Here is a 23,571-nt window from a genome sequence, read left to right on the forward strand (position 1 = left end):
CATGTCTCCACCACACGTTCTAAACCAAATCTTTAACATATCTATTAGCCCTTCAACTGTGGGACATTTAACACACCCCTCTCACGCCCAGGAATGAACATCTGGAGCGTGGAGTTTACAAATGACCCAATTATGGGCAGAACGGGTGGCCTAATTATAGGTAGTTCAACACATAACGGTGAAACCCGGGTTCTGATACCAAGTTATGTGGAGTCAGATTATAACACAATTAAACCAGACTGCAAAATATGATTGTACTGTACGTTGGTTCAGTCTTCTCTTCTTCGGCGCATTGAGTAAGAAATTGTCAGCAAAAAGACAATTACCATCACTTGTTACTCATCAATGGTGATTTTCTATGAAAATCTATCTCTTCAAGTTGTACATTAATGATTTTTTTTGCCCTTTAAATAGTATTGACTGTATTGTAGTACACTTCAATGGTGGATCTTGGCCAAGAGCAGAATGCATATATCGGACATGTCTGCTGAGAAAAAAGATCTTCTTTCGACTGCAATGGAGAGGACTACCGAATGGTTTGTTTTCCTCTTTTATTTTCATTGCCTTGTTGCTTGGGGAGATTACGTACCTTATGAAACGAGACAAAACTTTATGTATTTTGAATGATACACGTAAAATTTGAAACTTGGGTTATTTCTGGATGCTGAAATTTGATTAGCTTTTCAAGAACATGAATATTGTTGTTATGATTTGTGTGTGAATGAAAATGGAATATGTTTGAATGATTTTGAACTCAAAGTTTTGATATTCAACATGATCTTTTCCCAAGAAATTCCCAGCGATTTAACAGTTAATGATGGAGGAACTTCCTTTTCTTTGCACAAGGTACAGTTAAATGTTATGTTCTTTTCATAGCACAGTTTCATTATATAATTGTGATGATTTGAAGGAATTAGAAATGGAACGATGATGAAAAATGGTTCATCTCTAAATTAAAATTTTGGTTCTGCCCCGGAAAGGCTACCGATCGACTTTTGATTGATTTCTACCAATTGATGGGCAAATGTTTTGGAGAATTTGATTTGTTATTTCATAAGTTATTGGTCATATATGGAATTGATTGAAAGGAAAACAAGAAATGTGTGTTCATTTTGTGTACAACAGTTTGAGCTGAATAAATTTCATATACACGTGTAATTTTTTGGATCAAAATCCCGGTTTCCTTTGGTCTCAAAATGTGGATACATAAGGCAAAAACTCTCAGAATCCACAGTCAAAATCCCATATATTCCTGGTGGTTGGGAAGCATTCGAACTAGCGGCAAAGTTCTGTTACGGAATGAACTTTGAAATCACCACAGAGAACATAGCCATGCTCAGATGTGCAGCCGAGTATCTTGAAATGACAGAGGAATACTCGGTTGGAAATTTGATAAACCGAACCGAATCCTACATAAACGAAGTGTCTTTAAAGAGCCTCTCAGGCGCGATAAACATTCTACGTTCTTCTGAAAACCTTCTTCCCATCGCAGAAAAGGTACGCCTTGTGAGCAGAAGCATTGATACGATTTCGACAGTTGTGTGTAAGGACAGACAGTTCTGTGCACCAATCAAGTTGGATAGTGTGTTGTTTTATAGCAAAAAGAGTATAAAAGTTTATGGTTGAAAGCAACAAAAGGATGTATCTGGAATGCATACTTTATTATTTATTGCAATACTCTTTATATAGAGTTAAAAAAACAAAACAGAAACCAAAATATTCTCCTAATATCAATTCAAAATAATTCAAAAATTAGTTCCTAAAGACTTGGTCAATTGACCAATTATTCAGCAAATCTTTAACCAAACGTAACTAAGGCACATTTCCAACACTCCTCCTTGCCTTAGTAGCTGCATAGACCTAATTTATTTCTCAACATTTCAAATCTAGCTTTTGGTAGAGCTTTGGTTAATATATCTGCAACTTGATCTTCATTCTTGCAATAACACAATGTAATTTCACCATTCTTTTGTACTTCTCTTAAATGAAACAACTTGATCTTGAAGTGCTTGGTTTTGCCATGAAAAACAGGATCTTTTGAAATTGCAATTGCAGCTTGGTTATCTACATGAATCTGTGTTGCTTCATTTTGTTCCATGTGTAAGTCTGCAAGTATTTTTCTTATCCAAATTCCTTGATTTACCGTAGCATTGGCTGCTACATATTCGGCCTCTGCTGTACTTTGAGCTATCACATCTTGTTTCCTTGAACACCACGAAAAAAACCTGATCCAAAGCTGAAACAAAAGCCTGTTGTACTTCGCATATCATCAAGAGAACCTGCCCAATCACTATCAGAAAAACCATGAAGCTTAAAAAACTGACAGTAAGAATATTTGATGCCATAATTTGTTGTGCCTTTGATATATCTTACAATCCTTTTGGCAGCTTGAAAATGCACTTCACTAGCACAATTCATGAACCTCGAAAGTAAGCTTACAGCAAACATTATTTCTGACCTAGTGGCTGTAAGATACATCAAGCAACCAATTAAGCTTCTATATTTGCTTTCATCAACTTTTTTTGCTCCATCATCTTTGCTAAATTTTTCCTTCTCATTCATTGGTGTGCTGGTGCTTTTGCAATCTTCCATGTGAAATTTTTTGAGTATTTCCCTTGCATACTTCTTTTGATTTATGAAGACTCCATCATGATCTTGCTTCACCTCCATACCCAAAAAATAGGACATTAGACCAAGATCTGTCATCTCGAATACTTTGAGCATTTCAACTTTAAATTCTTTTATTACTTCCTCGTTGTTTCCTGTAACAAGAAGATCATCAACATAAACAGAAACTATGATTAAGTCAGCATTTGTCCCTTTTACATATAATGTAGCTTCACTTGGACTTTTAACAAATCCAAGACTTTGAAGATGCTCATCAATCCTGCTGTACCAGGCCCTGGGGGCCTGCTTAAGACCATATAAGGCCTTTTTTAACAAGTAGACCTTCTCCTCCTGTCCCTTGACTTGGAATCCTTCAGGTTGCTCTACGTAAATCTCCTCTTGAAGATAACCATTTAAGAATGCAGATTTTACATCCAACTGATAAATCTTCCATCTTTTTTGTGCAGCCAAAGCAAGCAACATTCTAATTGTATCTAAGCGTGCCACTGGTGCAAAAGTTTCTGAAAAATCTACTCCAAACACTTGACTATACCCCTTGACCACAAGTCTGGCTTTGTATTTATTCACAGAACCATCTGGATTAAGTTTGGTCCTGTAGACCCATTTGACTCCAATGATCTTTCTGTGTTGAGGCTTATCCACCAACTCCCACGTGTCATTTTTTTCAATCATTTTGAGCTCCTCTTTCATTGCTTCAATCCACTTGTCATCCTTCTTTGCTTCTTTATATTCTGCAGGCTCAAAAATAGCAACGTTACTTCGTTCATAAATATCAGATAAGGATCTTGTATCTCGAACTGGAACATCATCTATGTCATCATCAAAATACTGTGATGGTTCTTCCAATGGCTTCTTCACAGACTCCTCCCAGTTCCATTGTTTATCCTCCATAAATTTGACATCTCTGCTCACGAGAATTTTTCCATTTTGTGGTTGGAAAATTTTATAAGCCTTTGAAGAATCACTGTATCCAATAAAAACTCCAGGTTCAGCCTTTTTATCAAGTTTGTCTCTTTTTACCTGTGGCACATAAGAAAAACAGAGACTACCAAAAATCTTTAGATTCTGTAACTTTGGCTTATAACCAAACCAAGCTTCAAATGGAGTTTTTTCTTGCAAAACTCTTGTAGGCAGCCTATTCAGCAAAAAAACAGCAGTGTTTGCAGCTTCTGCCCACAACTTTTTTGGCAATTCTTTCTCATGCAACAAGCACCTTGTCATTTCCATTATACTTCGATTTTTTCTCTCGCTTACACCATTCTGTTGTGGGGTGTAAGGAGTTGTGAGTTGGTGTTCAATGCCATCTTCCTCGCAGAACTTTTCAAATATGTTATTTGTATATTCTTTCCCATTATCGGATCTTATTTTCTGCATCCTGCAACCACTTTGATTTTCCACCAATGCTTTATATTTCCAAAATATACTAGCAACTTCAGATTTGATTTTGAGGAAGTAAATCCAGCAAAATCTGGTATGATCATCAATAAATATAATGTAATACTTACTACCATTTAAAGATGGCATTTTAAGAGGTCCTCCAACATCTGTGTGTACAAGTTGCAGCTTGTGTGTTGATTTCCATGTTGTTTGAGGAAATGGTTTTCTGGCTTGCTTGCCATATTGACATGACACACAATCAGATAGCTTGTCTTCCAGCAAAGGAACACCTTTCACCAAGTTATGTTTCTGCATATATAGAAGTCCATCGTGGTGGAAATGTCCAAGCCTTTTGTGCCATAATTCTGCATTGCTTTCTGTAATTGAAAATGCTATTTGCTCCTCCTCCAAGAGATTTAAAGCAAAACTTTTTGCTTTCATTTTCACCTTGAACACATCTCTACCTTTTGCATCTTTGATCAAACACCATTTGTCTTCAAATATAACTTTGAAGCCTTTTTCGATTAACTGGCCAACACTAAGCAAATTTTGATCAATATTAGGAACATATAGAACATCAGTAATGTATTTCAAACCTGTTAGACTTTCTATAGCCACAGTTCATTTCCCTTTGACTGGAAGAAATTCACCATTTCCAATTTTTACTTTGGAGGTAATTGTTTTATCAAGCTCTTTGAAGAGCTCTCGGTCACTAGTCATGTGATTTGTGCAACCACTGTCGATCAACCAGGAATCATTAGAATAGCTATTTGATGAGAAGCATGTTGCAACAAAGAGTTGCTCATCTTCCTGTTGCTCAGTAGAAGCCTTTGCCTCTTCAGATTGTTGGGACTTGCAAACCCTCTCCATATGTCCCATAATACCACATTTTCTGCACTTGACATCAGGCCTCCACCAACACCTCCTTTGAGGATGGTTTGTTTTTTTGCAATATGGGCATGTTGGATAGGTCCAATCTTTGTTCTTGCCATCTTTACCTCCTCCTAAACTTTCTGCTTTTGCTTGAAGAGCACCCTCCATTAATTCTTCTCTTCTCATCATTCTCCTTTGCTCTTGAGCTTGTAATGCATTCACCAATTCTACCAAGGAAATGCTTGACAGATCTTTAGATTCTTCTAACGAAGAAATTTTGGACTCGTATTTTTCAGGAAGAGATACGAGAATTTTTTGCACAATTCGTTCATCAGAAAAATCCTTACCAAGCAGCCTCACCTTATTTACTATACCCAGCAACTTGTTGGAGTATTCTTTGATGGTTTCTGTCTCCTTCATTTTCAGCATTTCAAACTCCCTGATTAGATTGAGTACTTGCATATTTTTGGTTCTTTCATTTCCTTGGTACTCTTTTTTGAGGTAATCCCAAATATTCTTTGCTGACTCCAAGCTCATTATTCTTGTAAAGATAGTGCTCGAAATAGCAGAAAATAGGCAGGCTTTAGCTTTGGACTTCTTAGTCTTCCTCTCTTTGTGGATCCTAAGCTGAGTCATCGTAGGATTTTCTGGCAGTGGTTGTACATCATAGTCTTCCTCTATAGCTTCCCAAAGATCTAACGCTTCCAGATATGTTGTCATCTTAATAGCCCAGACTTGATAGTTATCGCCATCAAAAATTGGTGGTGCTATATGGGAGAAACTTGTTTCGGTTTCCATTCTTGAATCTGGGTTATGTGTTTGGATTCACTCCACTCAAAGGTCCCTCAAGAAGAAAGCTCTGATACCATTTTGTTGTTTTATAGCAAAAAGAGTATAAAAGTTTATGGTTGAAAGCAACAAAAGGATGTATCTGGAATGCATACTTTATTATTTATTGCAATACTCTTTATATAGAGTTAAAAAAACAAAACAGAAACCAAAATATTCTCCTAATATCAATTCAAAATAATTCAAAAATTAGTTCCTAAAGACTTGGTCAATTGACCAATTATTCAGCAAATCTTTAACCAAACGTAACTAAGGCACATTTCCAACATAGTGGCCTAAATGACTTCATTTCATCCGCGACTGGACATAGCTCAAAACCTGTTATCGACTGGTGGGCAGAAGATTTGGCTGTGTTACAAGTTGATATGTTCCAAATAGTCCTCATTGCTATGATGGCGAGGGGATTCAAGCAACACGCCCTTGCCCCGATACTAATGCTATATGCACAGAAATCTCTTCGAGGTTTGGTGAGGTCTTACCCCATAAAATTTTGAGTTCTTGATTACATGAACTGCCAATATGATATGCTTTTTCTTTCGTGGTTCCAGGAGATATTTGGGAAGGGTAGGACGAATTTTCAGCCAAAACAAGAACATGAGAAAAGGGTCGTTTTAGAAAAAATAGTTAGCCTTCTCCCCAGAGGAAAAAACGTGATGTCAGTTAGCTTCCTGTCGATGCTTCTTCGAGCTTCAATATGTTTAGAAACAACAGTTTCTTGCCGGCTTGATTTGGAGAAGAGAATGGCCTCTCAACTGGGACAGGCCGTGCTAGATGATCTGTTGATCCCATCTTATTTGTTGACAGGCGATACATTGTTCGATGTTGAGACTGTGCAACGGATCACAACTTATTTTTTTGACTTTGAAAGAGAGGTGAAAAAAATGGGATACAATGCTGATGAAGATAATAGTTCCCCTTCTGCAAACGATAAGGAACGCGTAACACGATTGATAGAGGTCTACCTCTCTGAAGTTGCTTCTGATCGAAATTTATCAGTTTTGAAATTTGTTAGTCTCGCAGAACTTATCCCTGAACAATCCAGGATAACAGAAGATGGTATGTATCGGGCCATTGACATTTTCTTGAAGGTCGGTATATTCTTTTGCTTTGTTTATTATAAGTTATATTAACGAATTCAGTTGGTCATGGCGTCAAAATGATCGACTCTATGACAAGTATATATTTTTCAGTTTAACAGTTTTAAAATTTTGAATAGTACATTGTAGGAGTTGCATCAAAAGCTGTTATTTATTAGTAATAGAGAAACTCAAATATTTAAAGCAATCTAATAACCTGAATATCAGGTTTCGATTGCAATGTAATAAAGACAGGCAGACAAGGTAGCAGCTGCAACCAGTTACATGTTTTGGTATGAAATCTATAGGTAACAAACTTTGAATAATAGATTCTTGTATGATTTTCTTTATGGCTGCGTTTGGTTCGGGTGATTAGCCGGGATAGATTATTTTATCCCGGCTAATCACCCGTTTGGTTGGATTTTTAGGAAATACGAGGGCCCGTGATAAAATTGAAAAGCCCGCACTGTAGCTACTATTTGTTGGACAAATAATACTGACAATTTAGGTGTGATAAATTATCCCACTCTTAATACCTCCTATTTTTCCATTTTTACCTTTCTCCTAAATTCAAACTCAAGTTAGCGACGGTTTGTAAAAATCTGTCCCAAATAGCGACGGTTTTTTCAAAAACCGTCGCTAATAGCCACGGTTTTCTCAAAAACCGTCGCTAATAGCGACGGTTTTTCAGAAATTGTCGCCGATCTAAACAAGATCGGCGACGGTAAATCCGTCGCAAGACCATTTCCGGCAGACCATTTCCGGCAAATCCGTCGCTAATAGCGACGTTTCAGGCCCTCTCACCCGCCGACCTTTTCCGGCAGACCATTTCCGCCCGACCGCCGGCCACCACCGCCACTGTCGCCGTCGCGAAGAGGAAGGGCAAATTCGTCTTTTCATCAAAAAATTCAAAATAATCCTACACTTAAAAATCTTACCAAACATAATATTATTTTACACCATATATTACAATCCTATCACAATCATTTTCTTTATCATTTACGTACTAATCATTAGTTTACTCTATCCTTCAACCAAACGTAGCCTATGTGTAGGCTCATCCTGGTTTAGGTGCCATGGAGATAAAGAAATATTTCGTATTCGTTGTTGTTTTATGAAAATAATTAACATAACTTGCTATAAAAATATATTGTAGTCAATTATATCTTATTTTAAATTTTAACATAAAATGTATCTAATCTATACTATCTTATTATAAAAACATTTTTTTTATCTTTAATATATACTTTTGAATTTTGTAAGATTACATCACCATTACATATAAATTATTATTATAAAGTACTAAAGGCAGGCAATAGCCACACCAATTATATATGGATTAAATCACAATCCTAATAATAATCGGTATTGATCTCATGTCAACGTCCTAAACAATGACGAATATTTTTAATTAGGTCGGATTCCTTAATTTAGGCAAAACTTTTGTTTATTATGAAACGGAATCTCGTGTCCGTTTGGTGGCAGACACATCAAATCAACAGTTCAAATGGACATTGTTTTCTTATCGTATTAGACGACAATTTATCTAATGCGCGTGCTTGGTTATGCAACTGGTTATGTCTTTATCATTTATTAGGAACTATACATGCAATGAATCCTCTCGAGGACTTGAATTAGCATATAGATTAATGAGTAGGTCTTATGTGAGACCGTCTCACGGATCTCAATCTGTGAGATGGGTCAACCCTGTCCATATTCACAATAAAAAGTAATACTCTTAGCATAAAAAGTAATACTTTTTCATGGATTATCCAAATAAAAATCCGTCTCACAAAATACGACCCGTGAGACCGTCTCACACAAGTTTTTGCCTAGATTAATTTTCACGGAGTTCCAAATTAAAATAAATTTTGTAGATTTAACAACTATAATTCCAATGGTTATAATTAAACCATGATGTATTTGATCACATAAGCAGTTGATAGTTATAATTAAACCATGATGTATTTGATCACATAAGCAGTTGATAACATTAACATAACATATTCATAAGAATGGTCAAGTCGTTACAGTTTACGTTAAAGATCTAAAAGCATCGTGAATTATTATTTTTTATTTATCAATCTTCTTGTGGGTTTTAATTTATTCCGCACGTTCAAGCCATATTCAAGCTCAAAACCTGGAAAACCCAACGTGAATTATCCAATCTTTCTTGACTCTGCTTGCCTTCTTTTGTTCTCTTGTCTTCATACAGCTACTTGAAGAAAAACCTGGCCCGAAACCCGGTAGATCGGCACCTGGTGTTGGTCCCACGTGCGAGATTTGAGATAATAAAACCCGAAAATAAAGAATAAACTGGACACCGAGATTTACGTGGAAAACCCCTAAAAATTATTAGGGTAAAAACCACGGGCAAGATGAAAAGATTTCCACTATAATATTTTACTGGTGTACAACTCACTCACTGTGTTTCCAAAGAGAACACAAACTCTTTTAATACAGGAGAACAAACACCTAACAAATATTATAATATTAAGCACTCAAAGAAGAAGAGATGCTCAAAGAGAAGAGCTGAAGGAACTTTTGGGATGATAGAATCAGGGGGAGAGGAGCTCTATTTATAGAGCTCCCTCCATACGTGTATCGTGGCTGTCATAAAGACAGCCACCAATCACCAATCACCCATCACCAGCCAACAATCACCTGCCAACCCCCATCAATACCAAATTTATTGCCAACAATTCTCCCACTTGGAGATTTGATTGAGAATCAAACATATCTCCACACATCCTTTCAATCTTGTCATTCCCTGCTGCTTACGTTTCCGCTAGACCACTTGAGGATCTACACCACTCAAACTTATCAGTGTTCACTGGCTTGGTCAGAAAATCAGCTATGTTATCCTTTGTATGGATCTTCTGCATATCCACGCTTCCTTCTTCTACTACTTCTCGCACAAAATGAAATTGTACTCCAATGTGTTTCGTCCTGGAATGAAAGGCTGGATTCCTTGCGATGTGCAAGGCACTCTGACTATCACAAAACAAAGGAACATTATCTTGTTTGTGTCTGATCTCCTCCAATAACCTTTTAATCCATATTGCCTCCTTGCAAGCTTGAGTAGCTGCCATATATTCTGCCTCTGTTGTAGATAACGCCACAACTGTCTGCAATTTTGAAACCCAGCTTACTGCTCCCCCTGCAAGTGTAAACACATAACCAGTAGTAGATTTCATCTTATCAGGATCACCTGCATAATCTGAATCGACATAGCCCCTAAGTGTAAAATACGATCCTCCATAACATAATGCAGCATTCGAGGTACCCTTAATGTATCTAAGGATCCTCTTAACAGTGCTCCAATGCTCTCGTCCAGGATTCGCCATATACCGACTAACTGCTCCCACTGCTTGAGCAATGTCCGGCCTTGTACAGATCATAGCGAACATCAAACTTCCCACTGCTGATGCATACGGTACTCGAGACATCTCCATCCTCTCCGCTTCACTGCTAGGACACATCTCGGAGGATAACTTGAAGTTGACAGGAAGAGGGGTCGAGATTGGCTTACTATCTTGCATGTTGAAGCGTTGCAAGATTTTCTTCAAATAATTTTTCTGCGAAAGCCAAATCTTTCTGTTACTTCTATCTCGGTGAACTTGCATCCCTAGAATCTTGTTTGCTGGTCCCAAGTCCTTCATATCAAATTCCCTAGCCAACTGTGCCTTCAATAATTGGACCTGATCTTTGTTGGGGCCTGCTACCAACATGTCGTCCACATACAACAGCAAAATGATATAATCATCACCAGACCTCTTGAAATACGTACAAGGGTCTGCACTCAGTCTGTTGTATCCAAGGCTCATGATATAGGAATCAAATCTCTTGTACCAACACCTCGGCGCCTGTTTGAGACCGTACAGAGATTTCTTCAACCTGCAAACCAAGTTCTCTTTGCCTATTTCTGCAAAACCTTCTGGCTGGAGCATATAGATTTCTTCTTCAAGATCTCCATGAAGAAATGCCGTTTTCACATCTAGCTGTTCTAGATGTAGGTCAAACACCGCACACAATGCCAACACTACTCTGACTGTTGTAAGCCGAACCACAGGAGAAAATATCTCATTGAAGTCAATGCCTTCTTTCTGAGCATACCCTTTTACCACCAATCTAGCACGATATCGCTCCACTTGGTTATTGCCATCACGCTTGATCTTATAGACCCATCTGTTTCCAATGGCTTTCCTCCCTCGTGGTAATGTAACAAGGTCCCAAGTTTTATTCTTGTCTAATGCCTCCAACTCTTCTTGCATTGCTATCATCCAAAAAGATACATCCGAGCTCTGAGTAGCCTCGTAGAAACTCGATGGCTCACCATCTTCTGATAATAGACAATATGCAATGTTGCTTTCAGTGACATAATCTGAAAGCCAACCTGGTGGTCTTCTGTCTCGAGTTGACTGCCTCACATTGGAAACCTCAGACTCAACTTGTTCTTGTTCTTCGTGCTCTGGTACTGCTTCACAAGAAACTTGACCTTCGTCTGTCTTATTTTCTACCTGAAAAATAGTAGTTTCTGAATTCTGTGTGCCTTTGTCTCCCTTTACTTTATCTTTCTCAAAGATAACATCCCTGCTGATGACAAGCTTGTGAACAGTAGGATCCCACAAGCGAAACCCCTTTACTCCATCAGCATAACCCAAGAAGATACATTTTCTGGATTTCGAATCCAACTTCGATCTTTCTTGCTCATTGTACAGAACGTATACCGGACTTCCAAATGTATGCAAATGAGAATAATCTGTCGGCTTCCCGGTCCACATCTCCATCGGAGTCTTCAGATCAATAGCCACTGAAGGAGAACGATTGATAATATAACAAGCGGTTTTGACTGCTTCCGCCCAAAATGATTTTTCTAGACCTGCAGTCCTCAACATAGCTCTTGTTCTGTCCAACAAGGTTCTGTTCATCCGCTCCGCCACTCCATTCTGTTGAGGTGTGTAAGCCGTCGTGAACTGTCTCTTGATGCCTTCATGTTGACAAAATTCATCAAACTCGTCACTGGTATATTCTCCTCCATTGTCAGTCCTCAGACACTTGATTTTCTTTTCAGAATCAAGTTCAACCCGCGCTTTGAAATCTTTGAAGATCTGGAAAACATCTGATTTTTTCTTGATTGGATACACCCAACATCTCCTAGAGAAATCATCAATGAACGAGACAAAGTATCTAGCTCCTCCTAGGGATACAACCGGTGCTTGCCAAACATCCGAATGAATCAGCTCTAATATGCTTTTGCTCCTGGCAGTAGAAGTGCCAAACTTTAATCTGTGTTGTTTACTGGTAACACAGTGCTCACAAAAGGGTAGTGACACTTTTGTAAGTCCCGGCAGCAGCTTCCGTTCTGAGAGAATTTTCAACCCCCGTTCTGACATATGCCCGAGCTTTCTATGCCATAACACTGTTAATTTTTCTCCTGAACCAATTGATGCAACAGCTAGTTCTGCCTCTTTGTGTGTTTCTCCCAAAAGTACATACAGATTTGCAGCAACCTTTTCCGCCTTCATAACCACAAGCGCGCCCTTCACAATTTTCATGATCCCGTTCTCGATCCGAGTTTTGCACCCGATGTCATCCAATTGTCCCAAGGACAAAAGATTTTTCGTCAGTCCTTTCACATGTCGTACCTCCTGTATGGTGCGAATGGTACCATCAAACATTTTAATTTTGATAGTACCGACCCCAGCGATTTCCAAGGCATGATCATTTCCCATGAATACAGATCCTCCTGAGATTGGTTCATAATGATCGAACCATTCTCTCCGAGACGTCATATGCCACGTCGCTCCTGAATCCATTATCCATGTGTCACAAAATTTGTGTCTGCCTTCTGCAACAGTTGCCGCTTCGCTGAATAATATTTCACCACTTCCTGAAGTACTGGCCACATTTCCTTGAGAACTTTTATCGATACTCGTACACTCTTTCTTGAAGTGCCCTTTACCGCCACATTTAAAGCAGTAAATATTTTTCTTCTTACTTCTCGACTTTGATCTACCTCGTCTTTGGCTCCCACTGGAGTCACGGTCCATGAATCTTCCTCTTATCATCGGCAAAGCCTCTGGCTGCTTCGAAGTTACCAACCTGTCTTCCTTATTCTTGCGCCGGCTTTCTTCTCCGAGAACCGCAGTTAAGACATCGTCGAATCTTAGAAAGCCCATAAGAATATTGTTGGTAATGTTGATGATAAGTTGATCGTATGAATCTGGTAGACTTTGAAGTAGAAGCTCCGCACGTTCATTTTCCCCTATTTTATGCCCCATGGAAGTGAGTTGGGCAAATAGAGTATTTAGTGTGTTGATATGGTCGGTCATCGATGAGGATTCCGCCATCCGAAGAGTATAAAGCCTTCTCTTTAGGAAAATCATATTGTGTAGGGACTTGACCTCGTACATCTTTGTCAGAGTATCCCAGATAATTTTTGCTGTTTTTATCTCAGAGATACTTGACAAAACTTCGTCAGCTATAGCCAAGTGTAAATTGGCAACAGCGTTGTCATTCATCTCATTCCACTTTCCATCATCCGTAATCTCCACCGGTCTATCTCCAATAGCCGCCAAGCAATTCTCCTTTCTTAAAACTGCTTGTATCTTTATTTTCCACAACATAAAATTGCTTCCGTTGAACTTTGCTATCTCGTACCTTCCCGCCATTACGTCTATAACAATTTTAGTAGACCGGACAAAATAATCTCGCCTTAAATAAAAAATCTCGAAAAATCTTTTCTGATGTGGAAGATCAGTCTAGGCTGCAACCACAGAGCATACTCAGAATCTTAAGAAATTTTAAACCAAGGCTCTGATACCACTTGTTGGTCCCACGTGCGAGATTTGAGATAATAAAACCCGAAAATAAAGAATAAACTGGACACCGAGATTTACGTGGAAAACCCCTAAAAATTATTAGGGTAAAAACCACGGGCAAGATGAAAAGATTTCCACTATAATATTTTACTGGTGTACAACTCACTCACTGTGTTTCCAAAGAGAACACAAACTCTTTTAATACAGGAGAACAAACACCTAACAAATATTATAATATTAAGCACTCAAAGAAGAAGAGATGCTCAAAGAGAAGAGCTGAAGGAACTTTTGGGATGATAGAATCAGGGGGAGAGGAGCTCTATTTATAGAGCTCCCTCCATACGTGTATCGTGGCTGTCATAAAGACAGCCACCAATCACCAATCACCCATCACCAGCCAACAATCACCTGCCAACCCCCATCAATACCAAATTTATTGCCAACACCTGGCTCAGCAGCTTTAATCTTCCTCTGACAATAGCTTCTCGGGCCTAACGTTAGCTCAAGATCAGTACTTTGATCATCTTGATCAGCTTCTAAAACTCTACTATTTTCACCTGCTTCCGTAGAATTATATTCTCCTGCCCTATTCTCCAGCTCAACAAATTCCGGGGCCCTGGGATGCAACGTGCCATTAATTCTCTGTACTGTAGCAAGATCTTTCATCAGTATCTTCTGGGTTCGATGCAGACGATGAAGTTCATTCACCTGGGAAAAAAGCCAGTTCTAATTATATTTAAACTCGGCATTTAGATTCAAGAATCGGGGGGAGGAAATATAATTTACCTGATCCCGAAATGTTTCCTCATGCCTCAACATTGCTTTTCTCACGCACTCCTTCTCATGTCGATTTAGAAGCTTCTCCATTTCAAATTAAGAATATCACACAAACGCTGCTAATTTATTGCTAAATAAAACACACACAGACACAAAAACACACACATATATGGAATATCATGTTCTTATGTTCGTACTTGGGAACTCTACATTTGACGGAAGAAAAGACAAGAAATCCGGAACAAGAAATAAAGACAAGCGGAACCGTGGGGGGCGGTGTATTTATTATTCACGACATCCTTGTTAATTATTATACTTTTATAATCGACCATGAAATTTCTTAATTTTTAAATGGGTTCATTCATCTTTGATCCATTGCGGAGATTTAATGTTTTTTATTTAAGTTTAAATTTCAATGTCCATGTGAGTGGTATGGGTTTAAAATATATCAATTCAATCAATACATGATCAGGAGATGTTCGTTTACATGCTCTCAATCAATAATGTAGGCCAAATTGAATGACTTCCTAAGTCAACTTCTATGCTTAATAATTAATTAATACCTTTATATTATGTAAACGTAGGCTTTCGATCAAGTATCACAAAATCTAGGCATCATTAAATGCATATCTAATCTGGAATATCGAGGTATCCAGGAACAACAAAAATAAAAAAATTATATCTCGATATCAAATGTTAACCACGTACCAAACACAGGGGAAAAAAAGTCAGAATATTTATCAACATATTAAACTTTCACTGACATGAGCAAAGTATCACATTAGCTAAAGACGACCCCTGAATTATATGTAATAGAAACAATCTTACATGTGTTATACTTTATGAGGTAAGAAATAAGACTCCAGAAACAATCTGCCCGGTGGCATATATACAATCTAACCAACTTGATCCAAAATTTTCTGTAGCTTTTGACCAACTAAGATCACATGAATCGTGTCAATGATACTGTTAGCAGAGCCTCTAGAACCACAGTAAAAAATCAACATATAAAAACTAACACAGCATCCACCCACTTAATCTTCTGAAGCATGCAATAAAATCTTCTCAAGCAATAACGGCCAGTCTTCTCCAAGACTCCGAGGATTTGATTCCATTGCAACTCGAAAGTCTGTTGTTGACAAAGTAAACAATCTGTTAGACTTCTGTACATGTGTCATTGGGCTCGTCCCATTCTTAATTTGATGCTGAACTTTGTCCGGGAGCTTGTATGCTGATCTCGAGGCAGCTAAATCGAGGCAAGGTTTGAGTAATCTCTTCATAAATGCATCCATCCCATTATTCAATAAATTCACGCAATCTGTCGATATATTCAATCCCTCCATTTTCACCTTTTGTTCCAACCTCTTCCTTAAGGAACCAAAGTCCGGAAGAGCACCATTGTTATAGCAAGTGTCAATTTCAACAAAAGGTGATGATCCGTGGCATAACACTTTTCTCGTTCCTTTTGTATGAAGAGAAACTCCAAATGGAGCTCTAAGAGGGCTTTTTCTATTAACTCCAGGACTTCCAAAATCCTGGTCCACCTCTTCACCGTCTTCCACGGAGGTAACTTCAACAGGGGGCTTACTACCTAGAGATAAAAGCTCGGTAGCACTCTGCTGTTCCTGGACCTTGAGCATTGAATCTTCACATGCCACATTATTGGCCTTCCCATGAGGCCCAAGTAAGCTTGGTCTATCCTTGGGCTTACGATCTCGAAGAGTGGGAGTTCTTCCCTTCCTAGGAGACTGAGGAAACACATCTCCGCAAAGAGATTGAAGAATACTTCTGCGGTACCCATTCGGAACTTTCACATTAAATGAAGTATTATCCCCTTTCCCATGCTTAGGAGGGGGATTCTTGGCAGCATAAGCATTGCTGATAACTGCTCGAATAAGTCCATTATGGAGAGTGACATTTTCCCTCCCTAATAATCCAATACAGAGCTTATCAAACTCTGATTTATTAAGCTTGAGACTCAGATACCTACTCAAAAGATTGAAATACTTTTCAGCTTTTTGTCTACCAAGTACCCTTTCGATATGAAGTTTTAGCTCAATGGTATCAATTCGAGGACAATGCCGATCTCCTGGCATTTTAATTGGCTCCAAAACTCATATAACCATAAAAACGAAATAAAATCAATCAAATCTATAAGATTGGGAAAATTCAGACCAACCCATCATCTTGATTCAGAAACCCTAATTCTTCTCTGTTTCCATCAAGTGTCAACGTCAGTGAGTATGGTCAACAGTTATTGCTGATCAACAGTCGACAAAAATTCAGTACAAAGAACAAACCCGCTCGTAAATCAAACCCCAAAAACTTTACATCACTTGAATTACTCACGAACACCCGTCAAACAGAATGATTGAACGAGCCAACTCGACTACACAATTCCGCACGACCCACTGAAAAACATCACAGACAACAACAACAAAAAAAAGTCAAACTTCAATTAATCCCACGTTGAAATTCCAATTACCGAAGTAAAACCATCTCCAGAAACCTCAATCTATGAAGAACAAAGAACCCATTAAAGCTAACTGAGCATTTCATCTAAAGATACCAAACAAAACTCACCAGATTCAATCGAAGCAGTAACTCCCGATTCTGAGGTATTCAAAAACCTCGCTCTTTTTCACAATTGTTTCAGAATTAAAAACTTGGAAAAAATCGGGCGAAGTGGTGATCGAGCTTCGAGGGTGTAATTAGAGAGAGAAAATAGGATTAGGGCATGTAAGCGTTGGCATTGGAAGCTTCTTTTCTCAAGTCATACCACGGTCAAAGGCACGTGTACTTATTATCATGAGAGAGATGCAACTGCAGTTTCATACTCTCTGTTTTTTTCCAATAAAAAAAAAAGAAAATAATCGACTTAAATTGAGATTGAATGCTTGAAATTAAATTGATTTTAGATTACATCATTAAGAAAATATTATAAAATATATTTTAAGAAATACATTTATAAGTAAGTAATTTGACAACCTAAATTATAATTAAGTGATTTTACTAAAAAAATAGATCGAAATATATATATATTGGCCGCTGTTCTAATTAATTTATGCATTGCATGATAGGGAAGGTTCTGTTTGGCTTTTGAATCATTTATGGGTTTTGGTAAAAAATGTACTGTCCTAGGATGAAGTCCGCTGTTTCTTACCAACTTCCAAACAGGATGATTATAATCATGGGATAAAATCATGAAAGTGCGTGATGACGTGCCCCCAAGCAAAGCATACCCAATAATGTGGATCTGATATACAAGTTATTTCATATAATAATATATAATGTATAATAATATATAATATATAATAATGGATTATAAATTTCAGTTATGCTTTTATGCAATTATATATATTTTTTGTTTATTGATGACGAAGTTGGACCTTAAGTTTATGGTTTCGATTCTGATTTTAAAGTAAGATCGAAATAATTTCGTTTCTGATTTTTGAAAATGGTTCGACATGTTTTATGGGATAAAATTGAAATTTAAAATAAGAGATGTCAATTATATTGTTATAATCTAAGTCGAAATATTTTATGTATCACAAATTATTTAATTTTTAAAAAAATTTATAATGTAATTTGAGAGAATAAATGTCACATAAAATTAAATTTTTTAGGTGTTAAATAAACGACGTCTCCTATGTTTGTTTTTTCAGCGCTAAAAAAAAAGAAAGAAAGATGTGTTCTATATGTTTATTTCATTTAAAGGGGTTAATGTGATAGTGATCGTCATCAGCTAGAATATAAAACCATATTTATACACTAATTCATGTTATTACAACAACAGTTCTGCATAAAACAACCTCAATCTATTACTGCAACCGATAATAACCACAAAGAGAATACCAACTCTTCCCTTTGGGCCAAGAAAAACGTCGAAGACGCATACTTTCCATTAACAAATCATTCACATGCCTGTTTCCGGAACTCAAAACGATTTCAAGCAACCTAAGTCAAATCTACATCGTATTGTCTTAAAATCTAGTTTTAAGACGAGGGATGCCTCCTATTTCTGGAAGAGGTTGATCTTCTCTCTTCGAGACTCGTGGATGTAATGCTCTCTGACGTATCTGAGCTACTGTTTTCGCTTTCTCTGTCTTTGTATGCCCAGAGTCTCGAAAATATCTTTTTGACTTTCTTGGCAGCAAGTTTTTCTGCATCTGTACCGTTACTTGGCTCACTTTCGCTTCTGTTTCCTCCGATGTCCCTCAACTTTAGAGCTTTGAGTTCCTTTGTCATCTGGTCACCATCCCAATCCTCGTCTGTGTTGGTTTTTGCAGATCTAGAGCTACCGTATGACCCTCCAGGGAGCAAAGTCCTACGAGAGCCTGGTAAATCAGGTGTGCTGCTTCCGCCAGAAGCTGCTGCGGCTCTGGCTTGCTCAAAGAAAAGAACCTGCACAACTACTCGAAGAGGAAGCCTCTCATTTTGCACAGCATGCGTGCAAGCGTCAGCTGACAGTTTCTTGCAGTCAATTAACCTGCCAATTTTCTTTTTCTCACTTTTACTCAACCCCGGGTGTTCCTGTAACAAGATATATCGATTAGTCACCTAGATCAAACAGGACCAATTCAAGCCCAAAAAAATTTATAGCATTTATTGTGTAATTTCTAAAACTGCTAGTTTCGACCTCCCCAAAAACTTAGTTCTCCCATCTCATCCCCTGGTCAAGTCTCACTCTCATCCGAATTCTTTGATTCGCGCCAGCAGGTAAGGAGAATTGAATAAAACAGAGAGTACAAGAGGACTGTAGAAAAAAACCTTCATGAATATGTCAATAGCCCGGTATATTCCATCATGGGTTGGTCTTGGAAAGCTCGAAACAATTTCAAAAAGATTGACAAATCTGGACGATGACAATGACGAATCTTTTGCAGCTACGACCAGATAGCCATCAACTAATCTAGCCACCTTCATCTTTGATGCATCTGAGTAACATCCGGTACATGTATCCGGGAATTCATGAATATCACTCGTAAAATGGCTCTGCGAGCTATGTTCTAGCATTATAAACTTTTCGACTAGCTCGATTACTAAATTTATATCGTATAGGATCACCTCACCACTTGGAGAACAAACTAGAAAATCAGCAACAGACGCATCCTCAAGTTGGCATGCAATTCTTTGCATCAGCTCGCATCTTCCAGTTTCTCCACAATTTAGCTCTATAGACACGTGTAGTAACTTGAGCAAAAAACTGCAAGAGACGGAGTTTTTCTCCGAGGGAAGCAACCATATAATGGTATCAACCAAGTACCGGTACTTCAAGGTATCGCCACCTTGGATAACACCCTTATCGAAGCCTGGTACCCTTCTTATAATGTATGCTTTTACTGATTCTCCGATCCCCTCTGCAGATATTCTTCCCTTAGCATTAATAGTAGCTACAACTTGCTTATACAAATCTATGTGAAGCTCACAGAGGTCTTCCACCCACCAGTCTCTCGGCACAGTGTGCTTTTTTTTCACACCATTCCAATGTTGGCTGATTTCATTCTTGGACAGGAATTTCTTGCGATTAAAAGCATATGAAAAGTCGACTTTTGAAGGGTGGGTTGAAGCTTTATTGGCTACCGAATCTAAGCAGTGGTTAACAATTTTCAATTCCTCAGACCATGGAAGAAGAGATTTAGTTGTCTGAAGTATGATGATCGAGTCTTTCCAGCTCCGGAAAATGCTGGAAGTAAGAAAAACATCGATCTTGTAAACAAGATTCCCTTTTTCAACGATCTCGAACATCTCTAGATACTCTGCTGCACAGCGTGCTGATACGACATTATATGCATTTAGTGTTACAACCATGCCATAACAAAACTTAGCACAAATTTCAAAAGCAGCAGGTCCGCCTGGAATATCGTGGACGTCAATTTCATCATTTGTTTCATCGCTCACACTGGATACGAGCTTCTGAAGGTGAGAGCTCTTGGAAAGAAGAGGAAACTGTAAAAAGACGGAAGTGCAAATTCGAGATATAAATACCAGAAAAGCACATGTTCATATGCATGGTGCATATTAGTATGAAGAGAGAGATTATACCTTGTGGAGATAAAACTTGACATCTCCAACACTAATGACAATATCAGTAGCCAATTCCGTAGCCACATACCTGAAATTTAAATGCTTCTTTCATATTCAGAACAAAATTCATATACTTTGAGAATTGATGAAAAACAACCAAAATCAAGCACAAGAAAATAATGGAATCCTTCCCCTGAAAAATTAAAGTAAAAATTTTAAGGCTCCCGAGTTCCAATTTTCACGAGAAAAACAAGGAGAAATGATCACCACATATCAAATATTTCATTTAAATCTCAACTCTACAAAACAGTCAAACCCAACCATACTGAACAGAGAATATAATGAATATCGGAAAAATAAAATAAGATAGCTGATAAACAAGTTCCACAGTAGAACTAAGATTTCAAGAAATTTGACTAACCTGATATTGTCCCCATCTGTCTGAAACTGATCAGGCTTGTATCCAAGCTTCATAAATTTCATATTAGCAGGCTAATTTCCTTTCTCTTTCAAGAATTTCAGCTCCCAATTCCCAACTTCTCTTCAAGAGCTCAACTCAAAATTGAGGTTGAAAAACAAGAACAGGATAGCCCCAAACCAAAACAAAAGAAAGAATACCTAAATGCCCCAACCTTAGTATATATCCGAAACAGTAATAATCTCTACACTGAGTACATATGATAATCTCAAATTAATTTTTTTCAACGTCGAGGCCAAGAAACCATATTACTCGGTAAGATTTTCCTTCAAATAATGGAGTAATTGACACCTGGAAAGCAAAACATAACCTCGGTTTTAGTGTATGAAAGTCATCAAAATTGCAGCTTATTTGGAAAGTACAGAAACATAAGAACAAACCAGCACTAAAACCAACACATTTGTTCTCTAATATTCTTGCGTTTAAAGAAACTAAATTTCCAAATGAATGACAATAACAAACCACGTGATCATGAAAGTTGCAAGAAACGAGAATTGTTATGAATGGTTTCGTTTCATGATGAGAATTCTGGAAATTTGCTTCGATTGTTACGTAAGGAAAAACACAAGAATCTCGAGCCAAGTATCGAACTCGAAACTTGATCGGTGACTATGAATCAAATACTACCAACAAATCTATTTGTAACAAGACACAAATGAATTTACGTGGAAACAAGTTTGTTTATTGATGTCACCCCAATTTTGTGGACAAGTTTTACAAAAGCAAAAAAGGTCCCCCCAATTACAGAGTTCTGCTTTCTTTTATAACCCTCGGATACATGGATTCTTCCCCATGTTGTGTTTATCTGAATTTGCTCTCATATATCAATCCTTCCAGGTGTTGTGTTTATCTGGACATGCTGTCATGAAGGAGTTTTTCCAGCCGTAGGTTTTTGAAAAACCATATCAGTTATTGTTGCCAATTGATAAGCTTCTTGTCCCGACTAATGGGTTGAATGGTCCAACTCTTTGTGAGACACACTCCAACAAGAACAAACACAAACAGCGGTAATCAGACAAGAATCCATTCATTCAAGATTCAAGAAAGTAGAAACCTAATGTAGAAAATGGAATAAAATCAGTCAGGTTACATCTTTATCATAGTTTCAATCAAGAAATAACATATAGTGTCTAGAACCCGAAAACCCATATGCATTCAATTACCAGAAATCCAACATCCCTGAAAAGATATTGAAAGAAAAAGTGAAGAAACATAAAAACTTTGACCACGTGTGGTAACCCCTGTATTAAACAGAATTCACCTCCAAACAAAGTTTCAATGCTCAATGAAGCAAAACAATGGTGTACGAGCAAAGGAAAAAGGAAAACCCACTGCCAAAAAACCAGAGGAAAAAAACATAAGCGCTGTCTCGAAACTATGCCAGGCACCACCGCAACACCATGTTACACAAAAGGCCAAGCTAAGAATGTTCCCATACATATAATATATATATCACTTACGAATCAGCACCACCGGCCCCAAGGCTCGCTCCTTTTTTTCTCCCCACGCTCTCACTTTTAATATCAAGGATCAAAACACCCATTTCCCAAGCCACATAATATATATACACAGCAAAGTGAAAACACATTATTAAACTACAAAAATTAGCCGTCGCTTTTCTACTCCTCCGCATCTGCTACAGTAAAGTGAGGTGGCTTCTTTTTCGCCTATATCCAATCAGGACCCCTCAATCTTTTCAATTCATCCAAAGTATACAGTATTGGGCACGCTATGCTGACACTGTTGCCCCCTTCATTATAAACAAAACTTTTTCCCATATTTGGATTTTATCGATTGTTCCACAGAGGACTAGTATATTTTTTGAGGAGGAAAACAACTAATCTATCTTTTTCCCACTCACTAGCGCACTTCGATACTAATGGTGTGCTACTCTATCGAGATTCTTTAGTGGATAAATTTGATCCTTCTTTGTCGAAAAATCTATACGCCCTTCTATTTTATTTTTCTTGGAAGGGACTGAATTCTTTGATTTAATTAAGGTTTATCCCGTCGTTAACTCTATCGATATTCATAATAATAAAAAGTAATACTCTTAACATAAAAAGTAACATTTTTATCATGGAAGACCAAAATAAGAGATTCTTCTCGCAAAATAAGACATGTGAGATCGTTTCACACAAGTTTTTGCTTTATGTTAAAAGATAATTGTACATCAATTCATATATTTAATAATAATAATAATATCAGCCATCACTTAATTATTAATTAAAAGACATAATACTAATATTTAATGGTTGAGGAGAGTGTCACTAATGATGATAGATCGTGTTGTAAAGCCTAATCTCAAGCGCTAATAATTTTAGTCACATGCATTAACAAACACTAATCATAATAATTAATTTTCTTTTTACCTTTAATTAATTCGGTTCAACGAATAATATGCATGTATTATGTTCCTTGCCACCCTTTATTAGAAGATAATAAAATATATAATTTTTTCTCGGCGTAAAAATATATTTTTCGGGGACTATTTGAATTGACGACAAGTATGAATATATGTGGAATATCGTAAACTTATTATTTATTCAAATAATTATATTTAGGACAAAGTTTCGAAACCTTAGTTTATAGCGTATCGATAAGAGAACAAAAACACGTACAGGTGATTATTTGTTATACGAATTACATTAAATATTCGCTG

The 23,571-nt window shown here is 37.5% G+C and overlaps 5 protein-coding genes across 10 annotated transcripts; 1 reads left to right on the forward strand and 4 right to left on the reverse strand.

Moving 5' to 3' along the window:
- Positions 1–4,620: 4,620 nt before the first annotated feature.
- LOC140821820 (uncharacterized) lies at positions 4,621–5,815 on the reverse strand. The gene is made up of 2 exons (XM_073182443.1): positions 5,713–5,815; positions 4,621–5,677 (listed from the first exon to the last, which is right to left on the reverse strand). The coding sequence occupies exon 2, from the start codon at positions 5,674–5,676 to the stop codon at positions 4,627–4,629; it is 1,050 nt and encodes a 349-aa protein (XP_073038544.1). The 5' UTR covers position 5,677; positions 5,713–5,815; the 3' UTR covers positions 4,621–4,626.
- Positions 5,816–5,966: 151 nt separating this feature from the next.
- LOC140822205 (BTB/POZ domain-containing protein SR1IP1-like) lies at positions 5,967–7,921 on the forward strand. Its single transcript, XM_073182943.1, has 3 exons — positions 5,967–6,194; positions 6,276–6,815; positions 7,859–7,921. Exons 1-3 carry the CDS (start codon positions 6,093–6,095, stop codon positions 7,919–7,921), a joined length of 705 nt encoding a protein of 234 aa, XP_073039044.1. The 5' UTR covers positions 5,967–6,092.
- A 953-nt stretch (positions 7,922–8,874) lies between these two features.
- Positions 8,875–14,885, reverse strand: LOC140821691 (uncharacterized). Its single transcript, XM_073182235.1, has 3 exons — positions 14,414–14,885; positions 14,074–14,335; positions 8,875–9,061 (listed from the first exon to the last, which is right to left on the reverse strand). The coding sequence occupies exons 1-3, from the start codon at positions 14,492–14,494 to the stop codon at positions 8,937–8,939; spliced, it is 468 nt and encodes a 155-aa protein (XP_073038336.1). The 5' UTR covers positions 14,495–14,885; the 3' UTR covers positions 8,875–8,936.
- Positions 14,886–15,185: 300 nt separating this feature from the next.
- Positions 15,186–17,176, reverse strand: LOC140821690 (uncharacterized). Of its 2 annotated transcripts, none has more exons than XM_073182234.1 (3): positions 16,988–17,176; positions 16,584–16,815; positions 15,186–16,493 (listed from the first exon to the last, which is right to left on the reverse strand). In XM_073182234.1, the coding sequence occupies exons 2-3, from the start codon at positions 16,588–16,590 to the stop codon at positions 15,439–15,441; spliced, it is 1,062 nt and encodes a 353-aa protein (XP_073038335.1). In that variant the 5' UTR covers positions 16,591–16,815; positions 16,988–17,176; the 3' UTR covers positions 15,186–15,438. The 2 variants fall into 2 exon arrangements, 1 of the variants encoding a protein (XP_073038335.1); XR_012115821.1 differs by having other exon boundaries at positions 16,366–16,493; positions 16,580–16,815.
- A 1,003-nt stretch (positions 17,177–18,179) lies between these two features.
- On the reverse strand, positions 18,180–22,903 carry LOC140821692 (phototropic-responsive NPH3 family protein NPY4-like). 5 transcript variants are annotated; one of them, XM_073182241.1, is made up of 5 exons: positions 22,509–22,903; positions 20,853–21,200; positions 20,450–20,519; positions 19,175–20,353; positions 18,180–18,937 (listed from the first exon to the last, which is right to left on the reverse strand). In XM_073182241.1, the coding sequence occupies exons 2-5, from the start codon at positions 20,912–20,914 to the stop codon at positions 18,401–18,403; spliced, it is 1,848 nt and encodes a 615-aa protein (XP_073038342.1). In that variant the 5' UTR covers positions 20,915–21,200; positions 22,509–22,903; the 3' UTR covers positions 18,180–18,400. The 5 variants fall into 5 exon arrangements, with proteins under 5 accessions (XP_073038342.1, XP_073038341.1, XP_073038340.1 ...); XM_073182240.1 differs by having other exon boundaries at positions 22,370–22,903; XM_073182239.1 differs by having other exon boundaries at positions 22,242–22,903.
- Positions 22,904–23,571: the final 668 nt, after the last annotated feature.

The sequence above is a fragment of the Primulina eburnea genome, unplaced genomic scaffold (genome assembly GCF_022965805.1).
Source record: "Primulina eburnea isolate SZY01 unplaced genomic scaffold, ASM2296580v1 ctg739_ERROPOS11973397, whole genome shotgun sequence".
NCBI classification, from domain to species: Eukaryota; Viridiplantae; Streptophyta; class Magnoliopsida; order Lamiales; family Gesneriaceae; genus Primulina; species Primulina eburnea.

Coding starts and splice junctions, on each gene's coding strand:
- LOC140821820 (XM_073182443.1), bottom strand. CDS start 5,676: ATGGAAACCGAAACAAGTTTCTCCCATATAGCACCACCAATTTTTGAT.
- LOC140822205 (XM_073182943.1), top strand. CDS start 6,093: ATGTTCCAAATAGTCCTCATTGCTATGATGGCGAGGGGATTCAAGCAA. Junction 6,195..6,275: donor AGAAATCTCTTCGAGGTTTG/GTGAGGTCTTAC, acceptor TCGTGGTTCCAG/GAGATATTTGGGAAGGGTAG. Junction 6,816..7,858: donor CCATTGACATTTTCTTGAAG/GTCGGTATATTC, acceptor GCCTATGTGTAG/GCTCATCCTGGTTTAGGTGC.
- LOC140821691 (XM_073182235.1), bottom strand. CDS start 14,494: ATGGAGAAGCTTCTAAATCGACATGAGAAGGAGTGCGTGAGAAAAGCA. Junction 14,336..14,413: donor AGGAAACATTTCGGGATCAG/GTAAATTATATT, acceptor CTTTTTTCCCAG/GTGAATGAACTTCATCGTCT. Junction 9,062..14,073: donor GATTAAAGCTGCTGAGCCAG/GTGTTGGCAATA, acceptor GACCAACACCAG/GTGCCGATCTACCGGGTTTC.
- LOC140821692 (XM_073182241.1), bottom strand. CDS start 20,914: ATGAAATTTATGAAGCTTGGATACAAGCCTGATCAGTTTCAGACAGAT. Junction 20,520..20,852: donor ACAGATGGGGACAATATCAG/GTTAGTCAAATT, acceptor TTTAAATTTCAG/GTATGTGGCTACGGAATTGG. Junction 18,938..19,174: donor CTATTGACATATTCATGAAG/GTTTTTTTCTAC, acceptor ATCTTGTTACAG/GAACACCCGGGGTTGAGTAA.